We start from the raw sequence: 23,014 nt of genomic DNA on the forward strand, positions 1-23,014 counted from the left end.
AATTGCTACTTATATAATATATAAAAGTGTGGAGACTAAGAAAACAAATTATACCGATTAAATTGTTATAATTTAGTTTTTAACGATTTGGATGCAATTATAGTTATGGAAAAATTTGCATACAATTATCCCAATAAGAAGACGAGAAATATCCACTCGCATACCAAAAAGTGGGGAATTTTGGTTATGGTACATTGCAATACTAAACAAAATTAAGACCCCACATGGCCACATCCCGCGAAAATCCGCCCGCCGTTTCTCAATTGAACATCGTCACTCTCGTCTCCTGTTTGTCTCTGCGACGCGATAAACAAAGAAAGGCCGATGAATTGATCGCAGTGACCGCCGGTGAGTACCTTCCCCGTATCGATCATGACCCAGAACCAGCTTATCGACTCCCTTACATCCCATATCTCTCTCTACCACTCTACATCTGGTAATTTCAACCGTGATCCCAATCCCAATCCCAGGTCCTCGATCCTCAAATGGTTCTCTTCTCTCAGCGTCCACCAACGCCAAGCTCACCTCACGGTCGTTGATTTCAAATTCGTCCAAGTTCTCATCCAAATGGTGGCAGAAGTTCGGAAACGAGGACACGGTTTCTTCATCCTCCTGCCTGACATTCCCTCCTGCGACCCTCTGCACCTACCCAGCTTATGCTTTAAGAAGTCCCGCGGACTCTTGTCTCGTGTCTCCGAGTCCAGCGTGTCCGAAAGGATGATTTTCGAGTCCAGTCGACTATTCGGTTCCAGGGAAGGCGATAAGCTCGAGGAGTGTTCTTGTTCGTTAAAGAACATCGATTCTTTAACTGTAAGCGAGGATTTCGTCTCAAACGTGGACAAATTTGTCGAGGCAATGGACGGAGTTTCAAATGGGGCGTTTTTGAGAGGTGAAGGGGGTGACATGGCGTCCAATTGGGCTGAGTTAAATTGGTTAAAAGCGAAAGGATATTACAGTATCGAGGCCTTTGTGGCAAACAAGTTGGAGGTGGCTTTGAGACTCTCATGGATGAGCTTGAATAATGGAAAAAAAAGATCGGTAAAGGTCAAAGAAAAGGCTAGCGCAATTGGCATGGCGACAAACGTGTTTTGGAGGAAGAAGGGATGCGTGGACTGGTGGGATAAATTGGATGCTTCGTCAAAGGAAAAAATATTGACAGCAATTCTGGGAAAATCAGCAAAAAGTTTGGTAATGCTGGGAACATTAACATGCTGTCTATTTTGTGTTCTCATTTAGTTGAAGTAACAAATTATTTAAGAATAATCGTGTTGCTGGTGCTTAATCCTGCATCTCTTACTTAATTCTGCTGAAGTTTCTGTACCTTTTATTTTATACATTTTTTAGTCCATACTCCATACATTTAGGTCGACCATGTGGATTGAGATTGTTGGATCAAGCTATGTCGCATAAAGGATTTGGGTATAAATGGAGATACTCTATCCTTGTTAATAGTAAGTTGAGAGGTAGCATTCTTGCACTGTCCCCTTCGTCTTCTTACTGGTTGGTGTGTAATCCGAGAACAATCCTATCAAGGGAGGTGGAGAGCGACATAATTGAAGGGTTTCAGGTAGGGTGGGATAATATTTCGTTGTTTCATTTTTAGTTTGTTGACGATACTATCTTCTTTTGCTGGGTGACTTGTGAGGTAGGTTCCTTTCCTTCCTTTCTACTTTTTTGGATCCAATTGTGGAAAAGTTTCAAAAACGTCTGCCCTCTCTCAACAAAAGTTTTTTTTTTCCAAGGGAGGTCGATTCACTTTGATACAATCAGTTTTCAGCTCTTTTCTCCTTTTGTTTAGGGTTCCTGTGTCAGCTAGTAAGTCTTTTGAGAAGCATATAAGAGACTTCTTATGGGACAGGTTTGATGAGTGGAAGAGTCTCTTGAGTCTGCTTGGATGTGGTGACCATGCCGTTGGATCTCATGGTTCTAGGTATATGTAATTTAAGGGCACAAAATGAGGTATTGTTGGCTAAATGATTGTGGCAATGTCCTCAATATTATGACACCTTATGACATAAGGTTATCGCGAGTAAATATGATTGTTATTTTGATTGGATCCCCCGCCATGGTTTCAAAAGGTACTACTAGAAATTTATTTGTGATGGGATTTTGATATGAATCAACAGACATCAATCATACAATATACTTCAATGAAGATGTGAAGAAAATGCTTTTGAAATTATCAAAAGATATTTCAATTCATGTCACATTAAAAAAGGATGAAACTTCATTGTTCTAAATTTTTGGTGGATTACAATTTAGAGTAATTTAGAGTTATTGTATTTCATTAATAGATTTTAAGACTTTTCATTTACTTTAAGTTACATTTACATTGTGGCTAATTATAGTCATAAAGTATACATAGTGGCTAATTATGGTTATAAAATATGAATGCTACACTCTTGAAATGTCTCATGTAAGGTCAAGAGTTTCATTTGAGGCTATATAAAGCCATGTATGTTGTATTTGTAAGGAGACTTGGAAAATGTAGTAAAAGAAGCATTTGTGCTTTCTTTAGCCAATGACTAAGTTTCTTTGAATTTTGTGTAGTTTAGGTTGCATGTAGAATCGTTCAAGCCCGACATGATCAATCTTGCTTGTGGAATGATTCGAATCTCAAACAAGTGTTCTTGCCTTGAGATCTTCGATCAACAAGGTAATTTGAATCTTACTCCCCTTGTAGTGATTCCTTATCATTTGGCATCAGAACCTTTTCATTTGGTTGATTTATTTGATCAACAAGAATCATTCAAGCTAGACATGATCGATTTTTCTTGTGGAGTGATTTGAATATCAAACAAGTGTCCTTGCCTTGAGATATTCGATCAACAAGGTAATTCGAATCTTACTCCCCTTGTAGTGATTCCTTATCATTTGGCATCAGAACCTTTTCATTGGGTTGATTTCCTTATCATTTGGTATCAGAGGCTTCTCTTGGATTTACTCCATGTCATTTGGTATCAGAGCTTTCCATGGGGCTGATTTCATATCATTTGGTTTGGGCGGATTTTATATCATTTGGTATGCTTTCCCTTGGGCGGATTCCTTATCAGATTTTTTTTTTCCATCCTTATTTTGTTTAGTGTTTGGTAGCTGATGGACTGGATACTTATTTTTGGGAGGATAAATGTTTAGGGGGATAAAGTTCTTTGCTCTTCGTTTCATCGTTAGAAATTATTAGGTGGCTTCTATCCTTCCCATGTATGGACATTTTTTTTTAAAGGACATCATGTAACAGCTCAAACCCACCCCAAACCCACCGCTAACAGATATTGTTCGCTTTGGCCCGTTATGTATCGTCATCAGGCTTACGATTTTAAAACGCATATACTAGAGAGAGGTTTCCACACTCTTATAAGGTGTTTCGTTTCCCTCTCTAACTGATGTGGGATCTTAGAATCCACCCCCTTGGGGGTCCAGCATCCTCGCTGACACACAACTCGGTGTTTGACTCTAATGTCATTTGTAATAGCCCAAGCCCACCGTTAGCAGATATTGTGGAGAGGGGAACGACAAGGGTGTGGAAACTCTCCCTAGTAGACGCGTTTTAAAATCGTGAGGCTGACGGCGATAAGTAACGGGCAAAAGCGGACAATATTTGCTGGTGTTGGGCTTGGGCTGTTACCAATGGTATCAAAGCCAAACACCGGGCGGTGTGCTAGCCAGGACGTTGGCCCCCCGGGGGGGAGGCGGATTGTGAGATCCCACATCGATTGGAGAGGGGAACGATAAGCGTGTGGAAACCTCTCCTTAATAGATGTGTTTTAAAACCGTGAGACAGACGACAACGCGTAATGAGCCGAAGCGGACAATATCTATTAGCGATGGGCTTGAGCTGTTACAGATGGTATCAGAGCCAAACACCGGGCGGTGCGTCTGCGAGGACGTTAGGCCCATAAGGGGAGTGGATAGCAAGATCCCATATCGGTTGGAGAGTGGAACGAAGCACTCCTTATATGGATGTGGAAACCTCTCCCTAATATACGCATTTTAAAACCAAGAGGCTGACGACGATACGTAACAGGCCGAAGCGGATAATATTTGTTAGCGGTGGGTTTGAGCTGTTTCAAAAATCCAAAGAGGATAATATTTGCTAGTGGTGGGTTTGGACCGTTACAAATGGTATCAGAGCCAGACACCGGGCATGCCAGCGAGGACACTGGGCCTCCAGGGGGGGTGGATTGTGAGATCTCACATCGATTGGAGAGGGGAATGAAGCATTCCTTATAAGAGCATGGAAACCTCTCCCTAACAAACGGGTTTTAAAAACTGTATGATTGACGACGATGGGCTTGGGTTGTTACACATTCAGCTTTATCTTGGCCCGACTTAGAGGACGTAAGTTCTTCATATTTGATATAGCTAGATTTGTCGTCTTTTTATCATTTGTTGGGCTGTTGTTTTGCGGCTGCTTTGTCTTTACTCTTTAGGCCGTTAACATTGCATTTTTTACACATTGTGGCTTTTAGTTAGTGTAACTGCCTGTTTAGTTGTTAGTATAAATATTATTTTCTGTACTGAAGGCATAACCTTCTAACAAAAATTCAGAATATTGGTTCACCATTATTCTATGTCTGTCCTTTGACCAGGATCGTATTCTGTGAGTTACCAACTTTTGTGCTATTTTACGGGAGTTTTTTGGCATAACCTTCCAAGAATGTTTTCGAGGAAAGTCCAATCAACCTTGTCGAAGGCCTTTTCCATGTCAAGTTTAATGACTACACCTTTTTGTTTCTTTCTTTCCCATTCATCAATGAGTTTGTTGGTCATGAGGGATGCATCAAGAATTTGTCGTCCCTCAACAAAAGCTGTTTGTTGCCCAGTTATTGTGAAGGGGAGAACCTTTTTAAGGTGTTCTGATAATACCCTTGCTATGATTTTATATAGACCGGTCGTGAGGCTTATGGGACGAAAGTCTGCAACAGTGCGAGCATCCAGTTTCTTTGAGATCAAATATATGTATGTTTCATTCAGGTTGCCATTAATAACTCCAGTTCGAAAAAAAAATCATGGAATACTCTCATGATATCAGCTCTCATAAAGTTCCAACATTTCTAAAAGAATTTTGAGGTAAAACCATCCGGTCCTGGAATTTTGTCAGAGCCCAGATTCTGAATAGCCTTCCCCACCTCTTCTTCAGTGAAAGCGACCTCGAGGGAGGCAGCTTGCTGTTGATCAATAGGACTCCAGTCAAGATCGTGAGGAAATTCGCAGAGGGCATTGTCCTTTGTGTATAAGGACGTGTAAAAGGACACAAATTCTGATACAATTTTGTCTTCGTTTACTAAACTTATGCCTTGTGTGGATAGCATTTCCATGATGGTACTCTTTCGTTTCTTTGTGGCCATGATACGATGGAAAAATTTGGAGTTTATGTCACCTTCCTCTAACCATCGTTTTCTGCATTTTTGTCTCTAAGATTGCTCTTGATTTACTGCCAACGAAATAAGTTCTGCTTTCATGAGCTTTTTCTGTGTGCGTTGAACTAGTGTGATGGAGCCAGTTTCCTCCATCTGATCAAGGAGGGCAATTTCGGTTAGCAATTGGTTCCTTTTTGTCGAAATACAACCAAAAACCTCTTTATTCCATTTCTTTAGGACTCCTTTTAGTCTTTTAAGTTTGTTGATGAAACCGTGCCCTGGCCATCCACGGAGGGGTGTATTCTTCCACCCGTATTCTACCATTGGCAAAAATTCAGAATGGTTCAGCCACATATTCTCAAAACGGAAGGGTGAGGGGCCCCATTTACAGCAACCCATGGAAAGTAGAATGGGATAATGATAAACATGTCCATGGAAAGTAGAGGGGCCCCGTTTGGAGAGGGAGAATTTCACCACCAACCATCTTTAACTTGTAGGGGATGCTTTCTTTTTATTAGATTACAGTGGTGAAAAGCTTGGAACATGTTTCTTGTTTCAAAAAAAAAAAAAAAAAAAAAAAAAAAAAGCAAAGAGTTATCTCGAAATAACTCTTACAGTGACTTTATTTTCTGGTTAAGAAACATTATTTCATTACTACAAAAAATTGTGTAGTCTTGAAGGAGAAGGTAGGTTATTTTTTTCAGATCCAATAATTGTTTACGGCTGGGAAACCCAAGTCTTTATATTTCTAATCTAGATTTTGAGAAATTGAGAATTAGTAACTAACCTCGGTAACTAATGAACTGAGTTGGCTGACAAAAGACTAAAACTAATTTATTAATGGACCTGCTAATTAAGATAATTACAAAGATACCCCTAACAAGCTTACATCGTTCTTCTTTCCTGGAAAATTTGACTCACTTTTTTTTCGGGGTAAGAAATTGAGATTTCAGTAGTTTGAGATCTATCATCATGTTTCAGCCTAATTTCCATTCCTTTTTTTGGTTTTCAGATACATGAGATTCTGAGATGGACTAGTGGACTTGCGGAGCATGAGATGGGGCTCTTTAGTGCGGAATGGAATAGACCGTTTAGGTACAATTGTACTATATCTCAACCAAGGTCCATGTTAACATCCCAAGCGGACCTGCATATTGACTTCAACATAATTCCAGCTGCCCATTCTGGAAAACCTTATTTGTTAACCAACATCTTTAGAAATTTGCTTGTGCTTCAGGACATTGTTACGATGGTAACATCGTGTCTTCATGATGAATACTACAAGACTAATCTATTTTATAGCACTTTGGGTTCTATCTGCGCCATCCCTGATTGTATATTAAGAAAATTGCGGGAACTTCTTATGTTTACTTCACTTGATTGCACAAAACTTGAACTTCTAGGAGACGGGACTAGTAAGTCATTGCCTAGTAAATTAAGAGAGGATCTAGGTGCTTCCCGTCGAAGGAAAAAGGGAAAGAGCCGGAAGTCGCAGAATCCTGTGCTGAGGGCATGCGCGGATGATTTATCATGCAATAAATTTCTGAAGGTAAAATTAGAAGCATAAGAAATGTTATATTATTGATTTATCCGCAGGATATGAATTTAATTTTTAGATGTAGCCTCAGGAATTTGACAAGGAGTGTGCTCATAAAGGGAGAGAAGATATAGCAGAATCCACAACTATGTCGATTATGTCGAAGGGAAATGAGACTTGTAGAGAAATTTCATCTGATGTATCTAAAACGGTTGATTTGGTTTTTATTTATTATTTTATTAGTTTTTATATGTATCATATATCTAATGGCTTGAATGCACTGTAACCAGTAGCCTGTCACCAGGTACATGACGATAACACGAGTGTTGGAAAAGATCAAGGCACTGCAAGGAGGAAGAAAAAACACAAGAGTAAAAACTCTTGTGGGAACAGCAGATTAGTTGAAATAAAACCTTCTGTTGGGCCAGCCGTTAAATTTTCCTCTCCTTTTAGTTCTCAGGATCAGGTAGCAGAGTTGGATAATATAATCAGAAAACCTTCCATCTCAAGTATCAAGAATGATAGTTCAAATAATTATGAGAGTTCAACATTAAACTCAAGTCCTCTAGTTCCCTCTATCGAACCTAATAGCGAGTATGACAGTAGCCAAAATATTGAAGTACATGAAGTTTCTGGGTTAGCAAAATCTGTCTGCCAAATTGGTCCTGGAGAATCTCAGTTCCCAAAAGGAATAATTGAAAATCAACGCTTATCATCTACTTTGGAAACTTCTACATCTTTTATGGATTGTAGTGTAGTACCTTCTCATTTGCCTTCATTAAAGCTAAAGACTATCGTCAAAAGTGATGTTAATGTGAAGGGTTCTGTGCAAACTTACGAATTAAGAGATAAATCATCTTTGTTGGATAAGCTTCCAAGAACCATTGATGTAAAGGAGAAAGTATGCTTATCTCGACATCAGCTTAGTGGTGATACTTGTAATACTAAGGCCTTGAATTCCTTGAAACATTCTCCCTATGAATGGCATGGTGTAGCTTCTTTGTATATCCCACCATTCAATTCACATCTCCCACCTGCTACTGATAGACTACATTTAGATGTTGGTCATAATTGGCACAACCATTTCCGTCGGTCTTTTGCACCTGCAATGCATCAATCAAGAAATTCTTCTGTTAAAGGTGTTTGTAATCCAGTTATGACTCGACCAGTGTTAATGAGTCTAGATTGGCCCCCAGTCTTACGGAGTGCTTCTGGCCTGGCTTCAACAATGATGTCAAATCATGATATTGGGTTTCTTACTAGGAGACAATCTTCTTTTTGTCAGGGGTTCCCCACTAACAGCAATCAAATTAGCACGGAAGATGAGTACTCTGGTAATCTCACTGATTTTCCTGATTTGTCAAACAATCAAGATCTAGCAGAGGAGTGTGATGGAAACTGGATATCGGAGGAAGAATTGGAAATGCATGCAGTTTCTGGGATAGACTATAATCAGTATTTTGGTGGTGGTGTAATGTACTGGAACCCTTCTGATCATCATGGGACAGGGTTCTCTCGACCTCCTTCTCTGAGTTCTGATGATAGCTCATGGGCTTGGCGTGAAGCTGACATGAACAGGACTGTTGATGATATGGTTGCTTTCTCTTCTTCTTACAGTAATGGGTTGACTTCCCCAACTTCTACTTCATTTTGTTCTCCTTCTGATCCAGTGGGTTCTGGAAAGCAGGCTCTTGGTTATGTGGTTCAAGGGTCTGATCTACCTAACAACATGCTTCATTCCTCACCAACTATGAAAGACACGGTGACAGAGGAGGATGCTCCTAGATCTTCGCCAAATTTGCCCAGTGATGTTGAAGGGAAGACAGGCGACTCACATTCATTTCCGATCTTGCGCCCTATTGTTGTTCCAAGTATGTCAAGGGAAAGATCAAGATCTGAGTTCTGCCATGGTCGTGATCATAAAAGCCCATGTATCCCTCCCACTAGGAGAGAGCAATCTCGAGTAAAGCGTCCACCATCTCCAGTAGTTCTTTGTGTTCCACGGGCGCCAATACCACCTCCACCTTCTCCTGTAAGTGATTCCAGGAAGCAGAGAGGGTTTCCAACTGTTAGATCTGGTAGCTCAAGTCCAAGGCATTGGGGTGTGAAGGGTTGGTATCCTGATGGAACTAATATGGAAGAAGCATGCTTGCGTATTGATGGTGCTGAAGTAGTATGGCCTAATTGGAGAAATAAAAGTAAATCTAATTGCTCGACAGTTCAACCTTTATCATTAATAGCAATGTCCCAGATAGCTCTCGATCAGGAACATGTGAGTGTGCAACCACAATCCAAATATTTGAGCTATGTACCGGGTCTGAAGTTTCCTTGTAATTAATTTTCTTTGCAGCTAGATGTTGCATTTCCTCTCTTTCCACCTACTAGTGGTCGCTCTGTAAAAAAGGAATCTCTTTCTTTGATCCATAGCCGCCTACATGATGAGATCGACTCTTTCTGCAAGCATGTAAGAGCCTTCATTTTTGCTATTTTTTTAGGATTCCTAATTTAATTTATTTAGACGAATGTTGTCACTGAGATACGCTGTTCATGGGATATATGTCAAATGGTGGCATACTAGGTTGCTGCAGAAAACATGGCTAAGAAGCCTTACATCACTTGGGCTGTTAAACGGGTCACACGGTCCCTTCAAGTCTTATGGCCCAGGTCTAGGACAAACATTTTTGGTTCAAATGCAACTGGTTTGTCCCTCCCCACGAGTGATGTGGATCTTGTGGTTTGTCTGCCTCCAGTGAGAAATTTGGTAAGTTCTTTACTATAATTGGATCCATCACGCAGCAGTCCTGCTTGCTTTAATCAAGACTTGTTGCTGTTATCTTTTAGGAACCTATTAAAGAAGCTGGGATCTTAGAGGGACGTAATGGTATCAAGGAGACCTGCCTTCAGGTATGTTTATTCTCATCTCAAGGAATTAAATATGAGATCGTAGCTCATTATTTTTTATGCTTACTCCAGGTACTGCCGATTATTCCTTTTAACGAATATATTTTTATTGTTAAAAAAATGAAAAATAGAAAAGAAAAAGAACTATCAGTTAGTAAATCCAATCTTAGTTGTTCGTAAAGAATTAGTTGTGTCAATATGATGGTTGTTTATTCGTCTTGTTGCATTGGGATTTCTAATACCCTAGAGATGTTCACTTTTTTCCTTCGTTGATTCAGATTAGTTGAAGAGGTTTTTTTGTTCTCTCCTTGACATGAGGTTGGGATTGATCCCTAGTCTTCCAGTCTCTTGTAATTTTGATTCTTCTTTATCGTATGTTTCTTATCAATTGAACGAAAGGAAGTCAATTGTCTTATTATCTAAACCACGTTGAAGTTCCATGATCAAAAAACTTGATTAATGAATGAAAGGATAATAAAGTGATGATAAAGTGTCGTGTTTATTTGAGCTTTCAAAATAAATACTGAATAAATCTCCGCATTACATGAAATATATGCCCACGGTGCCTAAAATTCAGAAGAGAACAATAAGAATAAAAGAAAAGGAAGGAAGCTCCTTTCCTTTTATCTCTCATTTAAAGAATTCTTGGTAGGTCACTTGTGAAGTGTATTATTGTGTTCATTTATCTTTCTTTCTTGTTGATACAAAGCAGGTTAGATATGATTTTAGGTAGTACATATAGAAAAATTAATTATAACACTAACAAATATATATTGATTTAAAAGTAGAGCAAAATCTTACTGTCTTGCTGTTCATGGAAATATGCTGTCGTTGAAATATGACTGTTTAAGAAAATGTGATGTTAAAGGAGATATTTAGATTCTTTTATTCGATGAATTTTATGTAACTGTAAAATGATACTAGATAGGATGCACGATCACTCAAAGGAAAAGGTTGGCTCCTTAGCCCTCACTTTGGAGCTGTGGAGGTTGGTTGTTGAATGATGTTAATATCCTCCGTAACATTTGCAATGCTATTACGAATGTATCTACAGTTGATCTCTGATTCCATGGATTCGACTTCGCCAATAAATGAACATTGATGCCTTAGCATCAATACCTGTAGTGATTCCATGGATTTGATCTTTGTGGTTTGCATCTCCTTTGCTGTGTCTTATAAGTTCGTCTTTACTCTTTGCTCACTGAGACGCTAACTAGTTGGACCAAATTTTAACTGATTTTGACCATTAAACTCATGGGGTTTATTTCATTTGTAAATGACATATTGCCCCAATCTCGTTGAGTTTTGTCGGCAATGTAATCTGCTCCACAAAAGAGTAAATAGCCACCAACCAGGATACCCTATTAAAACAAGAATTATAAATTTATAAAGATGCGTTTGATTGCAGGAGCTGTTCAGTTGTAGCTTTACCACAAAAAAGTACATTCTCAATCTCACGAGTCACATTCATATTATTCCTTTCTCTCTTTGTTACAATTCGCTTGGCTGAGGTTATGATTTTATATTTGGAAGTTTTGAAGTTTAATAAGTATTTTGGTCTTTCAGCATGCTGCCAGATATCTTTCCAATCAGGAATGGGTAAAAAGTGATTCTTTAAAGACGGTGGAAAATACTGCTGTAACTGCCTTCTCTATCAACTATTTAGTTAATTCACGTTGTCAATGATAGATATTATTCCGTACATTTGCTCATCAGTTTCTTTTTGTGTCAGATACCTATTATCATGCTTGTTGTTGAAGTTCCCCATGATCTCATTATTTTGCCCACGTCAAATATGCAATCACCTAAGGAGGAATCCTCTGCTGTATCTGGAAAACAAGATGTCAACATTCTCAATAATATGGCTGGTCTAGAAGATTCTGCATTGCCAAAATGTTTTGAGGTGAATTATGATACCTCTATTAGCACCAAGTCAGTTCGCATTGACATCAGTTTCAAGACTCCATCACATACAGGACTTCAAACTTCTGAGCTGGTAAGCATAGTACACATCACTTTGAATTTTATCATAATTGTTTATGAATTTCTGAACTTTCCATTTGAAGTCATTTTTTCTTAAAAAGAAAACAAGAAAAAATAGAGAACTTGGCATCCATACTGCTAATTAATGAAATTGAAAGTTTGTGTCCTGATTTTCTCAAAGAAACAGGATGCAGCTGAGCCAATAATAATTATAATTATAAAGCCTTCAGAAATCTTATCTCTAGTGGAATCTATCGTTTCTTATCCTCAACTAAAAGAACCTTTGGCTGGGAGTTAAACTGACAGGTTTTTACTAGAATCGACGAATGATATTTTCCCATAGGAGTTCTTACATATGGAATTTTATTTAGTAATATCATTATGAGATGGACTTCTCGTAGAGCCACCATAATCTTCACGATTAGCAATTCCCTTTTATCGCTTAAGGAGGCAGACATACGCTTATTCAGTCAACTCTTTCTAATATGCCTATTTACTTTACTATCTTTGTTCAAAAGGCCTACCAAGATTACAAAAGAAATTGAAAAGATCATTAGGGTTTTTCTTCGGGAAGGAGCTAAAGGAGATGCACAATATTAGTTGGTGGGACAAAACTCAATTTCCTATTCTTATGTGTGGCTTAGGCATTGGAATTTCAAATAACGAAATGAGTCCGTCTTATCTAAATGGATTTGGAGATATCTTTGTGAGGAAGGGGCTATTTGTCAAAAAATTATGAATATCAATTTGGCCCACATTGGCCATCATGTTCTGGTTTAGGCTCTTTCAAGGCTTCTTGGAGGGAAATCTCAGTTTGGTAAAATCACATGTTCGAGGAGTATTGGGCAATGATAATCACATCTCCTTTTGGCATGGCGTTTGGGTTATGGTATTGCCTTGGTTGCCATGTTTCTAAACCTCTATAGGTTTTCTAATGATATTGATGCAACCATGGATGATCTCTGGAATTTGAAAAATAAGGATCGGGATTTGGGTCTTAGATAGTGTCTTAAAGATGATGAGTCTGTTGAAGGGCCTCTCTTTCTTATCTTTTACCATCTATTTCCTTAACTGATGTGAATGATTCATGGAAATGGTATTGAGATTCATCTATAAACTTTACAGTGAGCTCCATGATGGATATTTTTTGTGAAACCTCAAGGCCCTTTTAATAAATCCTTATTTGCTGCAATCTGAATGGATTTCTATTCAAGGAATATATAGGTTTTTCTTTGGGAGCTTAGTCATTGTGGTATTGATGCAGCATATCGTCTCCAAAGACAAATGCCTTTTCTTTTTTTCTCACCTTCATGTGGATTATGTGTAAAGCCAACTTGGAAACTCATTGCCATTTATTTGCTCTTGCACTTCGCTCTATGATATTGGAATTTTGTTTTGGGCAGTTATGGTTGGAATATGATTATGCTACGTTCAAGATTTATTTCCCTTGATTGTGTGGGGCATCCATTTAAAGGAGATGCAAAAGCTTTATGGTTTGCCTTTGACCGTTCATTCTTTTGGTCTCTATGGTGTGAAGGAGAAGGATCTTTACTCGATCATCTTTTGAGGGTTCCATGGATTTAGTTTTATTTAATGTTGTTTATTGGTGCAAATTTTCTTTTCCTTTTATAGACTATAGTCTTTCTTCTTCAACACGTAGTTGGAGAATTTTTTTGTAATCCACAAAGGGTGGTTTGGGATTTTTTTTTTCCTTCTTCATCATTTCATTTATAAATGAAATCGTTCTGTTTCTATATGAAGAAAAGAGGACTTCTCGTTTGTGAAATGTTTTTTTAAATTAATTGATTGATTTTTTTAATGTAGACTTTTTCTTTGAACCTTTATTAGCTTGGATGAGGCATATTTGGTTGTGGATATTTTTGTCTTCCATCCCTCTTCTTTAGATGTGCACTCTCATTTTCTTAGTTTTTCCTCTTTTGCCTTGCGAGTAATTTCTTCTCTCAATTCAATGTATTATAAAGTGAGCAGAAAAGAGGAGAATATCATGCTGTTGGAAAATCGAACTTTCCTCTTCAAATGAGAAATTTCACGTTTACAAGTGAAAAGTTGCAAGGAAATGTTCAAAGAACAAAGTGTTGCATACAAGGATCAGCTCCCTCATGGAGCTTTCGCAAAAATTCACCCCAGTTTGAATTGATTAGGAAGGAATTATAGCTTTTCGATTCATTATCTCCAGAGATTTAGAAAAATAAATGAAATTTAGCTAACTCAAGCATACCCTCCACTCTTTCATCGTTTTATTGACAATTGTGTTATTTCTTTCCATCCAAATGCTCAAAAGAACTGGTTTGGTAGCATTTTCTTTAAGTGTCTTATCTTTCCTCTGATTGGGTGATGACAACAAAGCAGCTGTGACAAATTATCTCGGAAATAAATATTCTCCGTTTGGTCTGCTTTTTTACAACTTTATTCTCAGCAAAGTTTCACAAGATTGCTGTTTGTATACAAATATTATCTTGTAATTTGTATTTGATTTTATGCAATGTCAACTGCAGGTTAAGGAGCTGACTGAACAATTTCCAGCTACTATACCTTTGGCTTTGGTACTGAAGAAATTTTTGGCAGATCGTAGTCTTGATCAGTCCTATTCTGGCGGTTTAAGTTCTTATTGTTTGGTGCGTTGTTCCAACCTCTTACTGTAGCATACTGTAATCAAAATGTTTTGAGCTTTTGATGTATTCAGTGGGATTATATTTCTTTAAGATATGATTTCATTAAAAGGAGAGGATTACAAGAAACTAGGGGGGAAATGTCTCTTATTATTACTATTATTTGATTAGAAACCGGGTGAGGGTATATTTAAGATCAACAAAAACGGTAGAACCTTCAGCTGAGGATGAAAACCCTCTCCATGAGAATACTATTTCAAGAAATGTCTCGAATCCAAATTTATCAAATAGAAGTATAGAACTGGTTTGAAGGACACTCTAACAAGAGGCCATATACTGTACAAGATCGCAATAAAAATTCCTAAGGTATCTCTATCTTGAAAGATCCTATTATATGCAATGGACAATCTTTCTTTTCTATAGTTAATTTGTTTAAACCTTCATTGGGATTTACCCTCCCAAATTCTGAGTGACTAGAGGCAACTTCAATATAAGTGAAATTGGGAAGAGTTTCATAAAAGTTGATTCAACTTTGCAGTTCACCAACTTCTCTAGGGGTCATACCACCCCATTTTTTAGGATCCAAGACTCACCACATTACTTCTTTCTCTAAGATGTATCCAACTGTTATGAAAATTGTATCGATAAGAGGTCTGTCACCTAGTTGGAAGCCACCTAGATTTTAATTTTTCAGGACTACATCTGGAGATCGCTGCATTTTCATTTTTTCGTCTGACTCTTTCGGGGGAAGCTATTGGTTCTTTCTTGATTGCTTCAGAATGTCTTCTTGGCTCTCTTTGCTTGAATTACATCACTAGCATGTTTTGTAATTGATACAGCTCGAAGAATGTTACCTTTTCTATAAACCAGGAGAATCTAGAGGTTATGCATTTAAAATTATTGCAGCAAAAGGCTATGGAGAGGAGTAGATAAAAGGCTGCATCTCTTCCACAAATTTCTCCATTATCATCCATGGAAGACAGAGAGGGAAAATGGATGGATGCTGCATCTCTTCCACAAATTTCTCCGTCATCAACAATGGAATGTTGAGAGGGAAAATCTAGTCACACGAGGTCAGCAACAAAGGGATCCACTGTCCCCCTTTTTTTTTCATAATCATAATGGATAGCCTTAGTCCCTTACTTTTGAAGGCATAATAATGAAGGGCTTCCATGTTGATAACAAGGGCTGAAGTATCAGACATTTGCGGATGATACAATTCTCTTCTTTGATCTGTCAGATGTCTCCTCCACATATAATATGTTTGAGATGGTGATAACCTTTGAAATATTTTTAGGACTAATCACCGACTTAAAAAAAAACAGAGATCATGGGCATTAATGTTAGCACATAGGATATCGAAGATTTTGCCAACAGATACCGTTGTAGAAAAGGTGACTAGCCGATGGGATAGTCCCTAACTAGGAACCTCAAATCTTTTTCCTTCTAGAAGACCATTATTGGAAAAATAGAAAGGAGGTTATCAACATGGTTCTCATGCTACACATCCAAAGACGGCAGACTCACCCTAATATAAGCCACATTATCCAACCTTCCTACTTACATATATCTTACTCGAAATGCCTCACAAGTGGCTACAAAATAAAAAGGTTATTTAGAAAATATCTATAGAAAGATAACCCACATCTTGTTTGATGGAATACTATAGACCTCTTGATTGTAAAGGAGGTGTAACGACTCAGATCCACCGCTAGCAGATATTGTCCTCTTTGGGCTTTCCCTTTCGGGCATCCCCTCAAGGCTTTAAAACGCGTCTGCTAGGGGAAGGTTTCCACACCCTTATAAAGGGTGATTTGTTCTCCTCCCCAACCAATGTGGGACATCACAATCCACCCCCCTTCGGGGCCCAGCGTCCTCGCTGGCACTCGTTCCTTTATCCAATCGATGTGGGACCGCCCCCAAACCCACCCCCCTTTGGGGCCCAGCGTCCTTACTGGCACACCGCCTCATGTCTACCCCCCTTCGGGGAACAGCGAGAAGGCCGGCACATCGTCCGGTGACTGGCTTTGATACCATTTGTAACGACCCAGATCCACCGCTAGCAGATATTGTTCTCTTTGAGCTTTCCCTTTCGGGCATCCCCTCAAGGCTTTAAAACGCGTCTGCTAGGGGAAGGTTTCCACACCCTTATAAAGGGTGATTTGTTCTCCTCCCTGATTTTTAGGGATAAAAGAGAGGTATGTGGGACATTGGTTGGGGAGGAGAACAAATCACCCTTTATAAGGGTGTGAAAACCTTCCCCTAGCAGACGCGTTTTAAAGCCTTGAGGGGATGCCCGAAAGGGAAAGCCCAAAGAGGACAATATCTGCTAGCGGTGGATCTGGGTCGTTACAGGAGGTCTTGGCCTATATTCGGTGAAGGAGAAGAACAAAGCCCTCCTCTTCAAATGGAGTTGAAGATATTACCACGAATGTACCACCTTATGGAGAAATCTTATAAAAGCTAAATACGTTCCCACATCATGCATAAATCGCTACCCTCACCTTTTGCAAAGGGGCTATGGAAGTTTATAAAAAAGCATCAAAACCTCATCACAAACCACATTAGTCATAGGGTGGATGACGGAGGAAACACATCTTTCTGGAGTGACCCTTGGATTGAGAACATCGTGCTAGTCTTGCAGTATCCTCTTTCGTATAGGCTCTCTAACTGCAAGATGGCCACAATCAAGGAAACATAGAAACATGTCGAAAATTTTTGGGACCTTCAGCTTCGTAGAAACTTGAAGGATAACGAAGCTATGAATGGGCTTAATTAAGCCCGGACCTTTCTCCAATCGTGTTATCCCAAGAATCAGACTCATTGAAATAGCTTCCTAGTGTTGATGGGGCCTTCTCCACAAAATCTTTGATAATGGATATGGTAAAAAGGCGAAAGCCATAAAACGATGCTAGCAAAGTCAATAGGGAAAGGAAATCACCTTAAAAACGGAAATTTTTTCCTTGGGAAATGGTACACAGAGGCACTAGCAGAAACAAAACAAAAATCTTCAGAGAAGAATGCCCTATACGGAAATCTCCCCAACTGGTGCTCTTTATGCAAGAGAGACAACGAGTCTCAAAACCACCCATTTATGCAGTGTACATGTTCTTATAATTTATGGATAAAGATTCTTAATATCTTCAAATGACGTATTTGACCCTCTGACCGCTGTTATTGGACATGGTCTTAACATACTACCTCTCCAAGAATGCAAAAGTTTTGTTATGGGCAAACTTCATTATGGCTTTTGTTTGGAATCTGTGGAAAGAGAGAAATCAAAGAGTATTCACCGAGAAGACGTATACTCATACTAGTTTCTTTAAAAATGTTGTTTACTGTGTCATTTCTTGGTGTAAATTGTCTAATACTTTTGCTTCCTATAGTCATACCTCCATCATTATAAATTGGAAAAGTCTTTTGTAAGCACCATGGATAACACATCCCTTTTGTGAATTTCAAATATGAATGAAATTGTTTCTTATCTTAAAAAAATAAAACTCTTTAGCAGCTTTGATATGGTGAAATGCATACAAAAGGTCCTACCCTGAGTAATTACAAGAAGCTAGTCCTGTGTATAATGAGAGTAGATAAATTGTATTGAGGTTTTGTGATGAAGTTTTTAAATTTCTCGTTGCAACTCTTTTACAGGTATTATTCATCATACGTTTTCTTCAGCATGAACATCATCTTGGCCGTCCGATCAACCAAGTAAGTTCCCGTTATCTTTTTGTAAGAGTTGATGTGAAAAGTGGACTAACTGCTTTGCAAATTTAATTCGATGATCTCCGAGAAATTCAATCTTCAATGCTGTGACATGAAAGTTCATGTCATAAATTAAATGCAGTGTATATGTTGAAATCATGAGAGGCCTATTTTAATTTTTTAACCATTCTCATTGGTGTTGCTTTCTCTCCCTGGGCAATGGTTGTATTTATTGGTGATTATAATTTGAACTTTTCCAAACCCAATGTTCCTGCAGAACTTTGGGAGCCTTTTGATGGACTTCCTTTACTTCTTTGGGTAAGCTTGACTTTCTTTATTATTATCATTATTATGTATTTCCGAAAACTAGTATCACTAACCATTTCCCCTGTAGTGGACTGTAGTTGGAGTTCAGTTTCTAAGTCCAATTATTTTCGCACTACAATAGTGGACTGTAACTTAAATGTGTGTATATGTTAAAGTAGAATCGTTTACTTTTATTTCAGGAATGTATTTGATCCTCGTCAAATGCGTATTTCAATACAGGGGAGCGGAGTCTACATAAAGAGAGAAAGGGGATACAGGTAATTTGTGAATTCCAAATCGGCTATCACATGGTTATTGTGACGCCATTTCTTAGTACTATCTATGCATTTATGAGTAAGTTATAACTGTTAACTACATTCCATTTTTTATGTAGCATTGATCCTTTGCATATTGATGATCCTCTTTTCCCCATGAATAATGTTGGACGAAATTGTTTCCGTATTCATCAATGTATCAAGGTGAGGCCTCTAATTGAAGTAGCCAGTGCAGTTTTTTTTTTTTTTTTTTCCACTTTGTCAACCTAGATTGGATGGTCTTCTTGTAATTCTCGTATCTCTCTTGTCTCGAGGAGGGGACACCTTGTTCCCTTCCCCTTTAGGTTGTTCTTTGGTTTTTTGTGGATTAAATGTCTTCTGTTGTTTCTTGTCAAAGAAATGTATCAATGTGAGGCGCCTGTCCTGTTGGCATTATTTACTTTGTCAACTTTAGAATTATGGTGCAGATAGGAAGTATTTTACGTAACTTTAATATGGTACTCAGTTTAGAAAAATCACTTACACAATGTAATCTTGTTTATTTGGAAAAAGGAAGTGTCATGTTGTCCATGTAAAACCAAACGTCTCTACTTCAATTTTGCACTTTGAAGTTGAGGCAAATTGATTCAATGAATACTGTATTAGCCTAGTGATTTTATTTCTGGAATGAAAATGTAAAATAATTTTGCCTAGAAGTGCGTTGGGGAGTGTATTTTGTAAAATTACCTACTCGTGATTTTTCTTTTGATACACAAACCTACTCGTGATTTTTCTTTGTATACACAACTACTTGTTGTCCTGGACTTTTTCACTAGAGAGAAAGTGCTTGAATATTAATTAATATGACATAAATAAGATCACAAGATACTTTTCTGACCACAAGAAGTTCATTCACACACTACTCTCGACATCTTTAACACAGTTATGATACAATATTGGGATTCTGATTACTTTCTTGCATTTGTAGGTAGTTGAGGCTTCCTTTTGTGGGTTTTTTTTTTTTTTTTTTTTTTTTTTTTTTTGCCCTTGTAAAGCCAGTTTCTTTAAAGAAAAAAAGAACATATATATTTATCTTAAATCAGATTCATGACTTACATACATAATTTTATTTACTTGCTCTTTTATTTTCCATAAACTATATTTTTCTATGATTGTTCCCATCAAAAATACTTTACGACTGTGATCTCTCCCTTTCTCTCTCTCTCTCTCTCTTTCTTTCTCCAATTCTTTAATTATTCATTTTTTTGTTTGTTTGTAGGCTTTTTCAGAAGCTTATTCTATTTTGGAGAGAGAGCTAATATCTCTTCATGATAATTGTGACACAAGTTCAGATGGAACTAATAAGATGCTGCAGAAAATAATCCCTAGCATTGATTTATCATAAGGGCTTGCTCTATTATCTTTACATGCATGGAGGTATTTAAGTTACTCAGTTTATGTTGTTATTATTATTTCTTTAAAATGGAAATCTATGAAGTCTAAGTAAGTTTTAGTTGGTTGGAACTCAATGTCAATGCTTTTGAAGTGATGATGTGTGTTCAAGTGTTCTATTTAATACTAACACTACCAAAAGATTAGTGTTATTTCCAATGGTCATGGTTCACATTGCTTTCACCATTTTCAGTTTTTCTCTGTCATTTATAGGAATGAACATGTAATTATAAAAAGAACGTGATCAAGCAACCCCATTTTAGCAAGGAAAGTTGACTTTGAAGGAAACTTATTGGAGGAGGTCCAATGACCAAACCACCTTATCTTGACCCTCATATAGAGGGAATAAGGCCAAATTAAGGAGTTTTTTCTTAAGCTTGTCATAAGAATTAAGGCTTCTTCTGGCTAGAGACCATTAAAACAACTTCGCTTTTTTGGATCATTAAACTGCAAGCTAAATCCACCGAAGGGGTCTCAGCTTCTACTCTCAATTTCAATATGTCTAAAGAAAGTATATTTGGAAAAGAATTTACTGGAGGACGCAATGGACCAAACCACCGTGTCTTGATCCTTATCCAGTTGAATCACATCAATTTTATCTAAAAGGGTAATTCAGTTGACTATTTTTCTATTAAAGAGACCTTTTCTCACCCTAGGTCTCAAACATGGAGCTTGTCACTACATCAGTCCAAAATGGAGGTGGACGTGCTGCTTCACGACAATAGGGTATGTGCTAGATTCCGTGGCTTTCTTGAAGATTACCTTTCATTTTTTTTATGGTCTTCATGTTCTCCATTTTATTATTCATAGCAACTTCCTATGTAATGTTAAGTTGCTGTGATCGTCATTTGGGTTCCCACTTCGAAGTCTTTAGTGGGATTCATTTAGGTCAAACTTGAATTATGCCGGTTAAATTTACACTTCCTATATAGGAGAGAATATCAAAACCATCTTGATGCGATTTTTGCTTTACCGAAAAAGAATCTAGAAAAACGATCATGAAGAACCTATGCTCGTAATGTTCATGCATATGATAAAATCTGATTATTCAGGAGGACCAGAGAAGTGGCGGGGGTTCGTCCACTTGCTTACCTGGCGTTAAGTTTATGTCCGTGACGATTGAGGTGCAACCCAAGCTCTTTTTCTTCAATGTTGAACATGTGTCCATCATTTATTTAGGTTTTCTTTTGCAGAGTTTATTTTTTATTCCAACGGTTCCAATCTCATTCAGTTGGCGATCATCATTTGGTCCCCATTGAAATCTTTTCTTTGATCGTGGCCGTCATCTCAGTGAGCAGATAATGGTAATCCTCTTTATCCACAGGTAAGGAAGCTCATCCTTGCTTACTTGTCGGTATCCAAAATGGTTTATGACATCTGTTCTATTTTGGTTAATTTTGTCTCCATTTGGGATCGTTTCACATTCTTCACTATTGTACTTCGCTCCGTAGCAATCTTAATCTTTCATAATTTTGCAGTACCAACTTTGGCAAGCTCCATCTGGACCACTCCTCTCATACGGGTCATTTCACCTACTTTCTGTACACCTTAGCTTAAAAAGCTTCTCCATTGAAACCACATACTAAATTAACGTCTCATGCGTAATGTTTGGCCTGTGATCTCTTGGTTGCCGTAGAAGGTCGTTGTACAAATGGAATTGGGAGGACTGCCCCAAACTTGTCCTTATCCGATTATATCCAGCTTTGGTTTGCCCATCTACTTGATCAGGCTCAGTCCTGTGCACGTCGATGACAAGGCTTGGCTTCTATAAGATAAAAGGAGAAAAAAGAAGCGGACCATGTTGATAAAAGTGCACTGGTAAAACAACTTGCTTCCTTGATTAGATCATTCTACTAAGCGGACAAAAAGTTCTCCATAATGGTCGATGATGGCCGGCCACCACCGTTCCAGGAAAATAACGTGGCGCTTTTACAGCTCTTAGAGAACTCATATATTACACTTATCTCCATAGTGTTATTATACATGTATTTATGTGACTCGCTGAGGAAGGATGCATAGTGGATTGGGCGTTGGTTGAGGAAACGTGTCCGCATGTCAGTACTTGCTAAATTAGAGTAGATGCATTGGTTGAAGCTAATCCAGTGTATAATGAGAGTAGATAATTTGTAATGAGGTTTTTGAGATGAAGTTCTTTAAATTTCTCGCTGCAACTCTTTTACAGGTAGTATTCATCATACGCTTTCTTCAGCATGAACATCATCTTGGCCGTCCGACCAACCAAGTAAATTCCCGTTATATTTTTGTAGGAGTTGATTTGAAAAGTGGACTAACTGCTCTGCAAATTTAATTGGATGACCTTCGAGAAATTCAATCTTCAATGCCGTGACATGAAATTTCATGTCATAAATTAAATGCAGTGTATATGTTAAAATTTTGAGAGGCCTATTTTAATTTTTTAACCATTGTCATTGGTGTTGCGTTCTCTCCCTGGGGAATGGTTATATTTATTGGTGATTATGATTTGAACTTTCCAAACCCGATGTTCCAGCAGAACTCTGGGAGCCTTTTGATGGACTTCCTTTACTTTGGGTAAGCTTGACTTTCTTTATTATTATCGTTATTATGTCTTTCCAAAAACTAGTATCACTAACCAAAAGGGAAAAAGATAACTGGAGTTGAGTTTCTAAGTCCAGTTATTTTCGCACTACAATAGTGGACTGTAACTTTAACGTGTATATGTTAAAGTAGAATCGTTTACTTTTATTTCAGGAATGTATTTGATTCTTGTCAAATGCGTATTTTAATACAGGGGAGCAGAGCCTATATAAAGAGGGAAAGGGATACAGGTAATTTGTTAATTCCAAATCGGTCATCACAGGGTTATTTTGACGCCATTTCTTAGTACTATCGATGCATTTATGAGTA

The 23,014-nt window shown here is 38.0% G+C and overlaps 1 protein-coding gene across 14 annotated transcripts; it reads left to right on the forward strand.

Annotated features, from left to right (window-relative positions):
• Positions 1 to 170: 170 nt before the first annotated feature.
• On the forward strand, positions 171 to 22,501 carry LOC111790524 (uncharacterized). Of its 14 annotated transcripts, none has more exons than XM_087122127.1 (20): positions 1,050 to 1,188; positions 2,551 to 2,656; positions 6,373 to 6,909; positions 6,983 to 7,108; positions 7,202 to 9,169; positions 9,248 to 9,361; positions 9,476 to 9,658; positions 9,739 to 9,801; positions 11,365 to 11,436; positions 11,531 to 11,794; positions 14,298 to 14,417; positions 18,063 to 18,122; positions 18,394 to 18,434; positions 18,623 to 18,700; positions 18,817 to 18,901; positions 19,956 to 20,113; positions 20,785 to 20,854; positions 21,181 to 21,252; positions 21,322 to 21,452; positions 21,607 to 22,501. In XM_087122127.1, exons 3-16 carry the CDS (start codon positions 6,418 to 6,420, stop codon positions 20,079 to 20,081), a joined length of 3,792 nt encoding a protein of 1,263 aa, XP_086978253.1. In that variant the 5' UTR covers positions 1,050 to 1,188; positions 2,551 to 2,656; positions 6,373 to 6,417; the 3' UTR covers positions 20,082 to 20,113; positions 20,785 to 20,854; positions 21,181 to 21,252; positions 21,322 to 21,452; positions 21,607 to 22,501. The 14 variants fall into 14 exon arrangements, with proteins under 14 accessions (XP_023527224.1, XP_023527221.1, XP_023527222.1 ...); XM_087122128.1 differs by having other exon boundaries at positions 2,556 to 2,656; XM_087122129.1 differs by lacking the exons at positions 1,050 to 1,188; positions 2,551 to 2,656 and adding exons at positions 2,688 to 2,833; positions 2,926 to 3,021.
• Positions 22,502 to 23,014: the final 513 nt, after the last annotated feature.

The sequence above is a fragment of the Cucurbita pepo genome, chromosome 3 (genome assembly GCF_057944985.1).
Source record: "Cucurbita pepo subsp. pepo isolate OVF chromosome 3, ASM5794498v1, whole genome shotgun sequence".
In the NCBI taxonomy this organism is placed as follows: domain Eukaryota; kingdom Viridiplantae; phylum Streptophyta; class Magnoliopsida; order Cucurbitales; family Cucurbitaceae; genus Cucurbita; species Cucurbita pepo.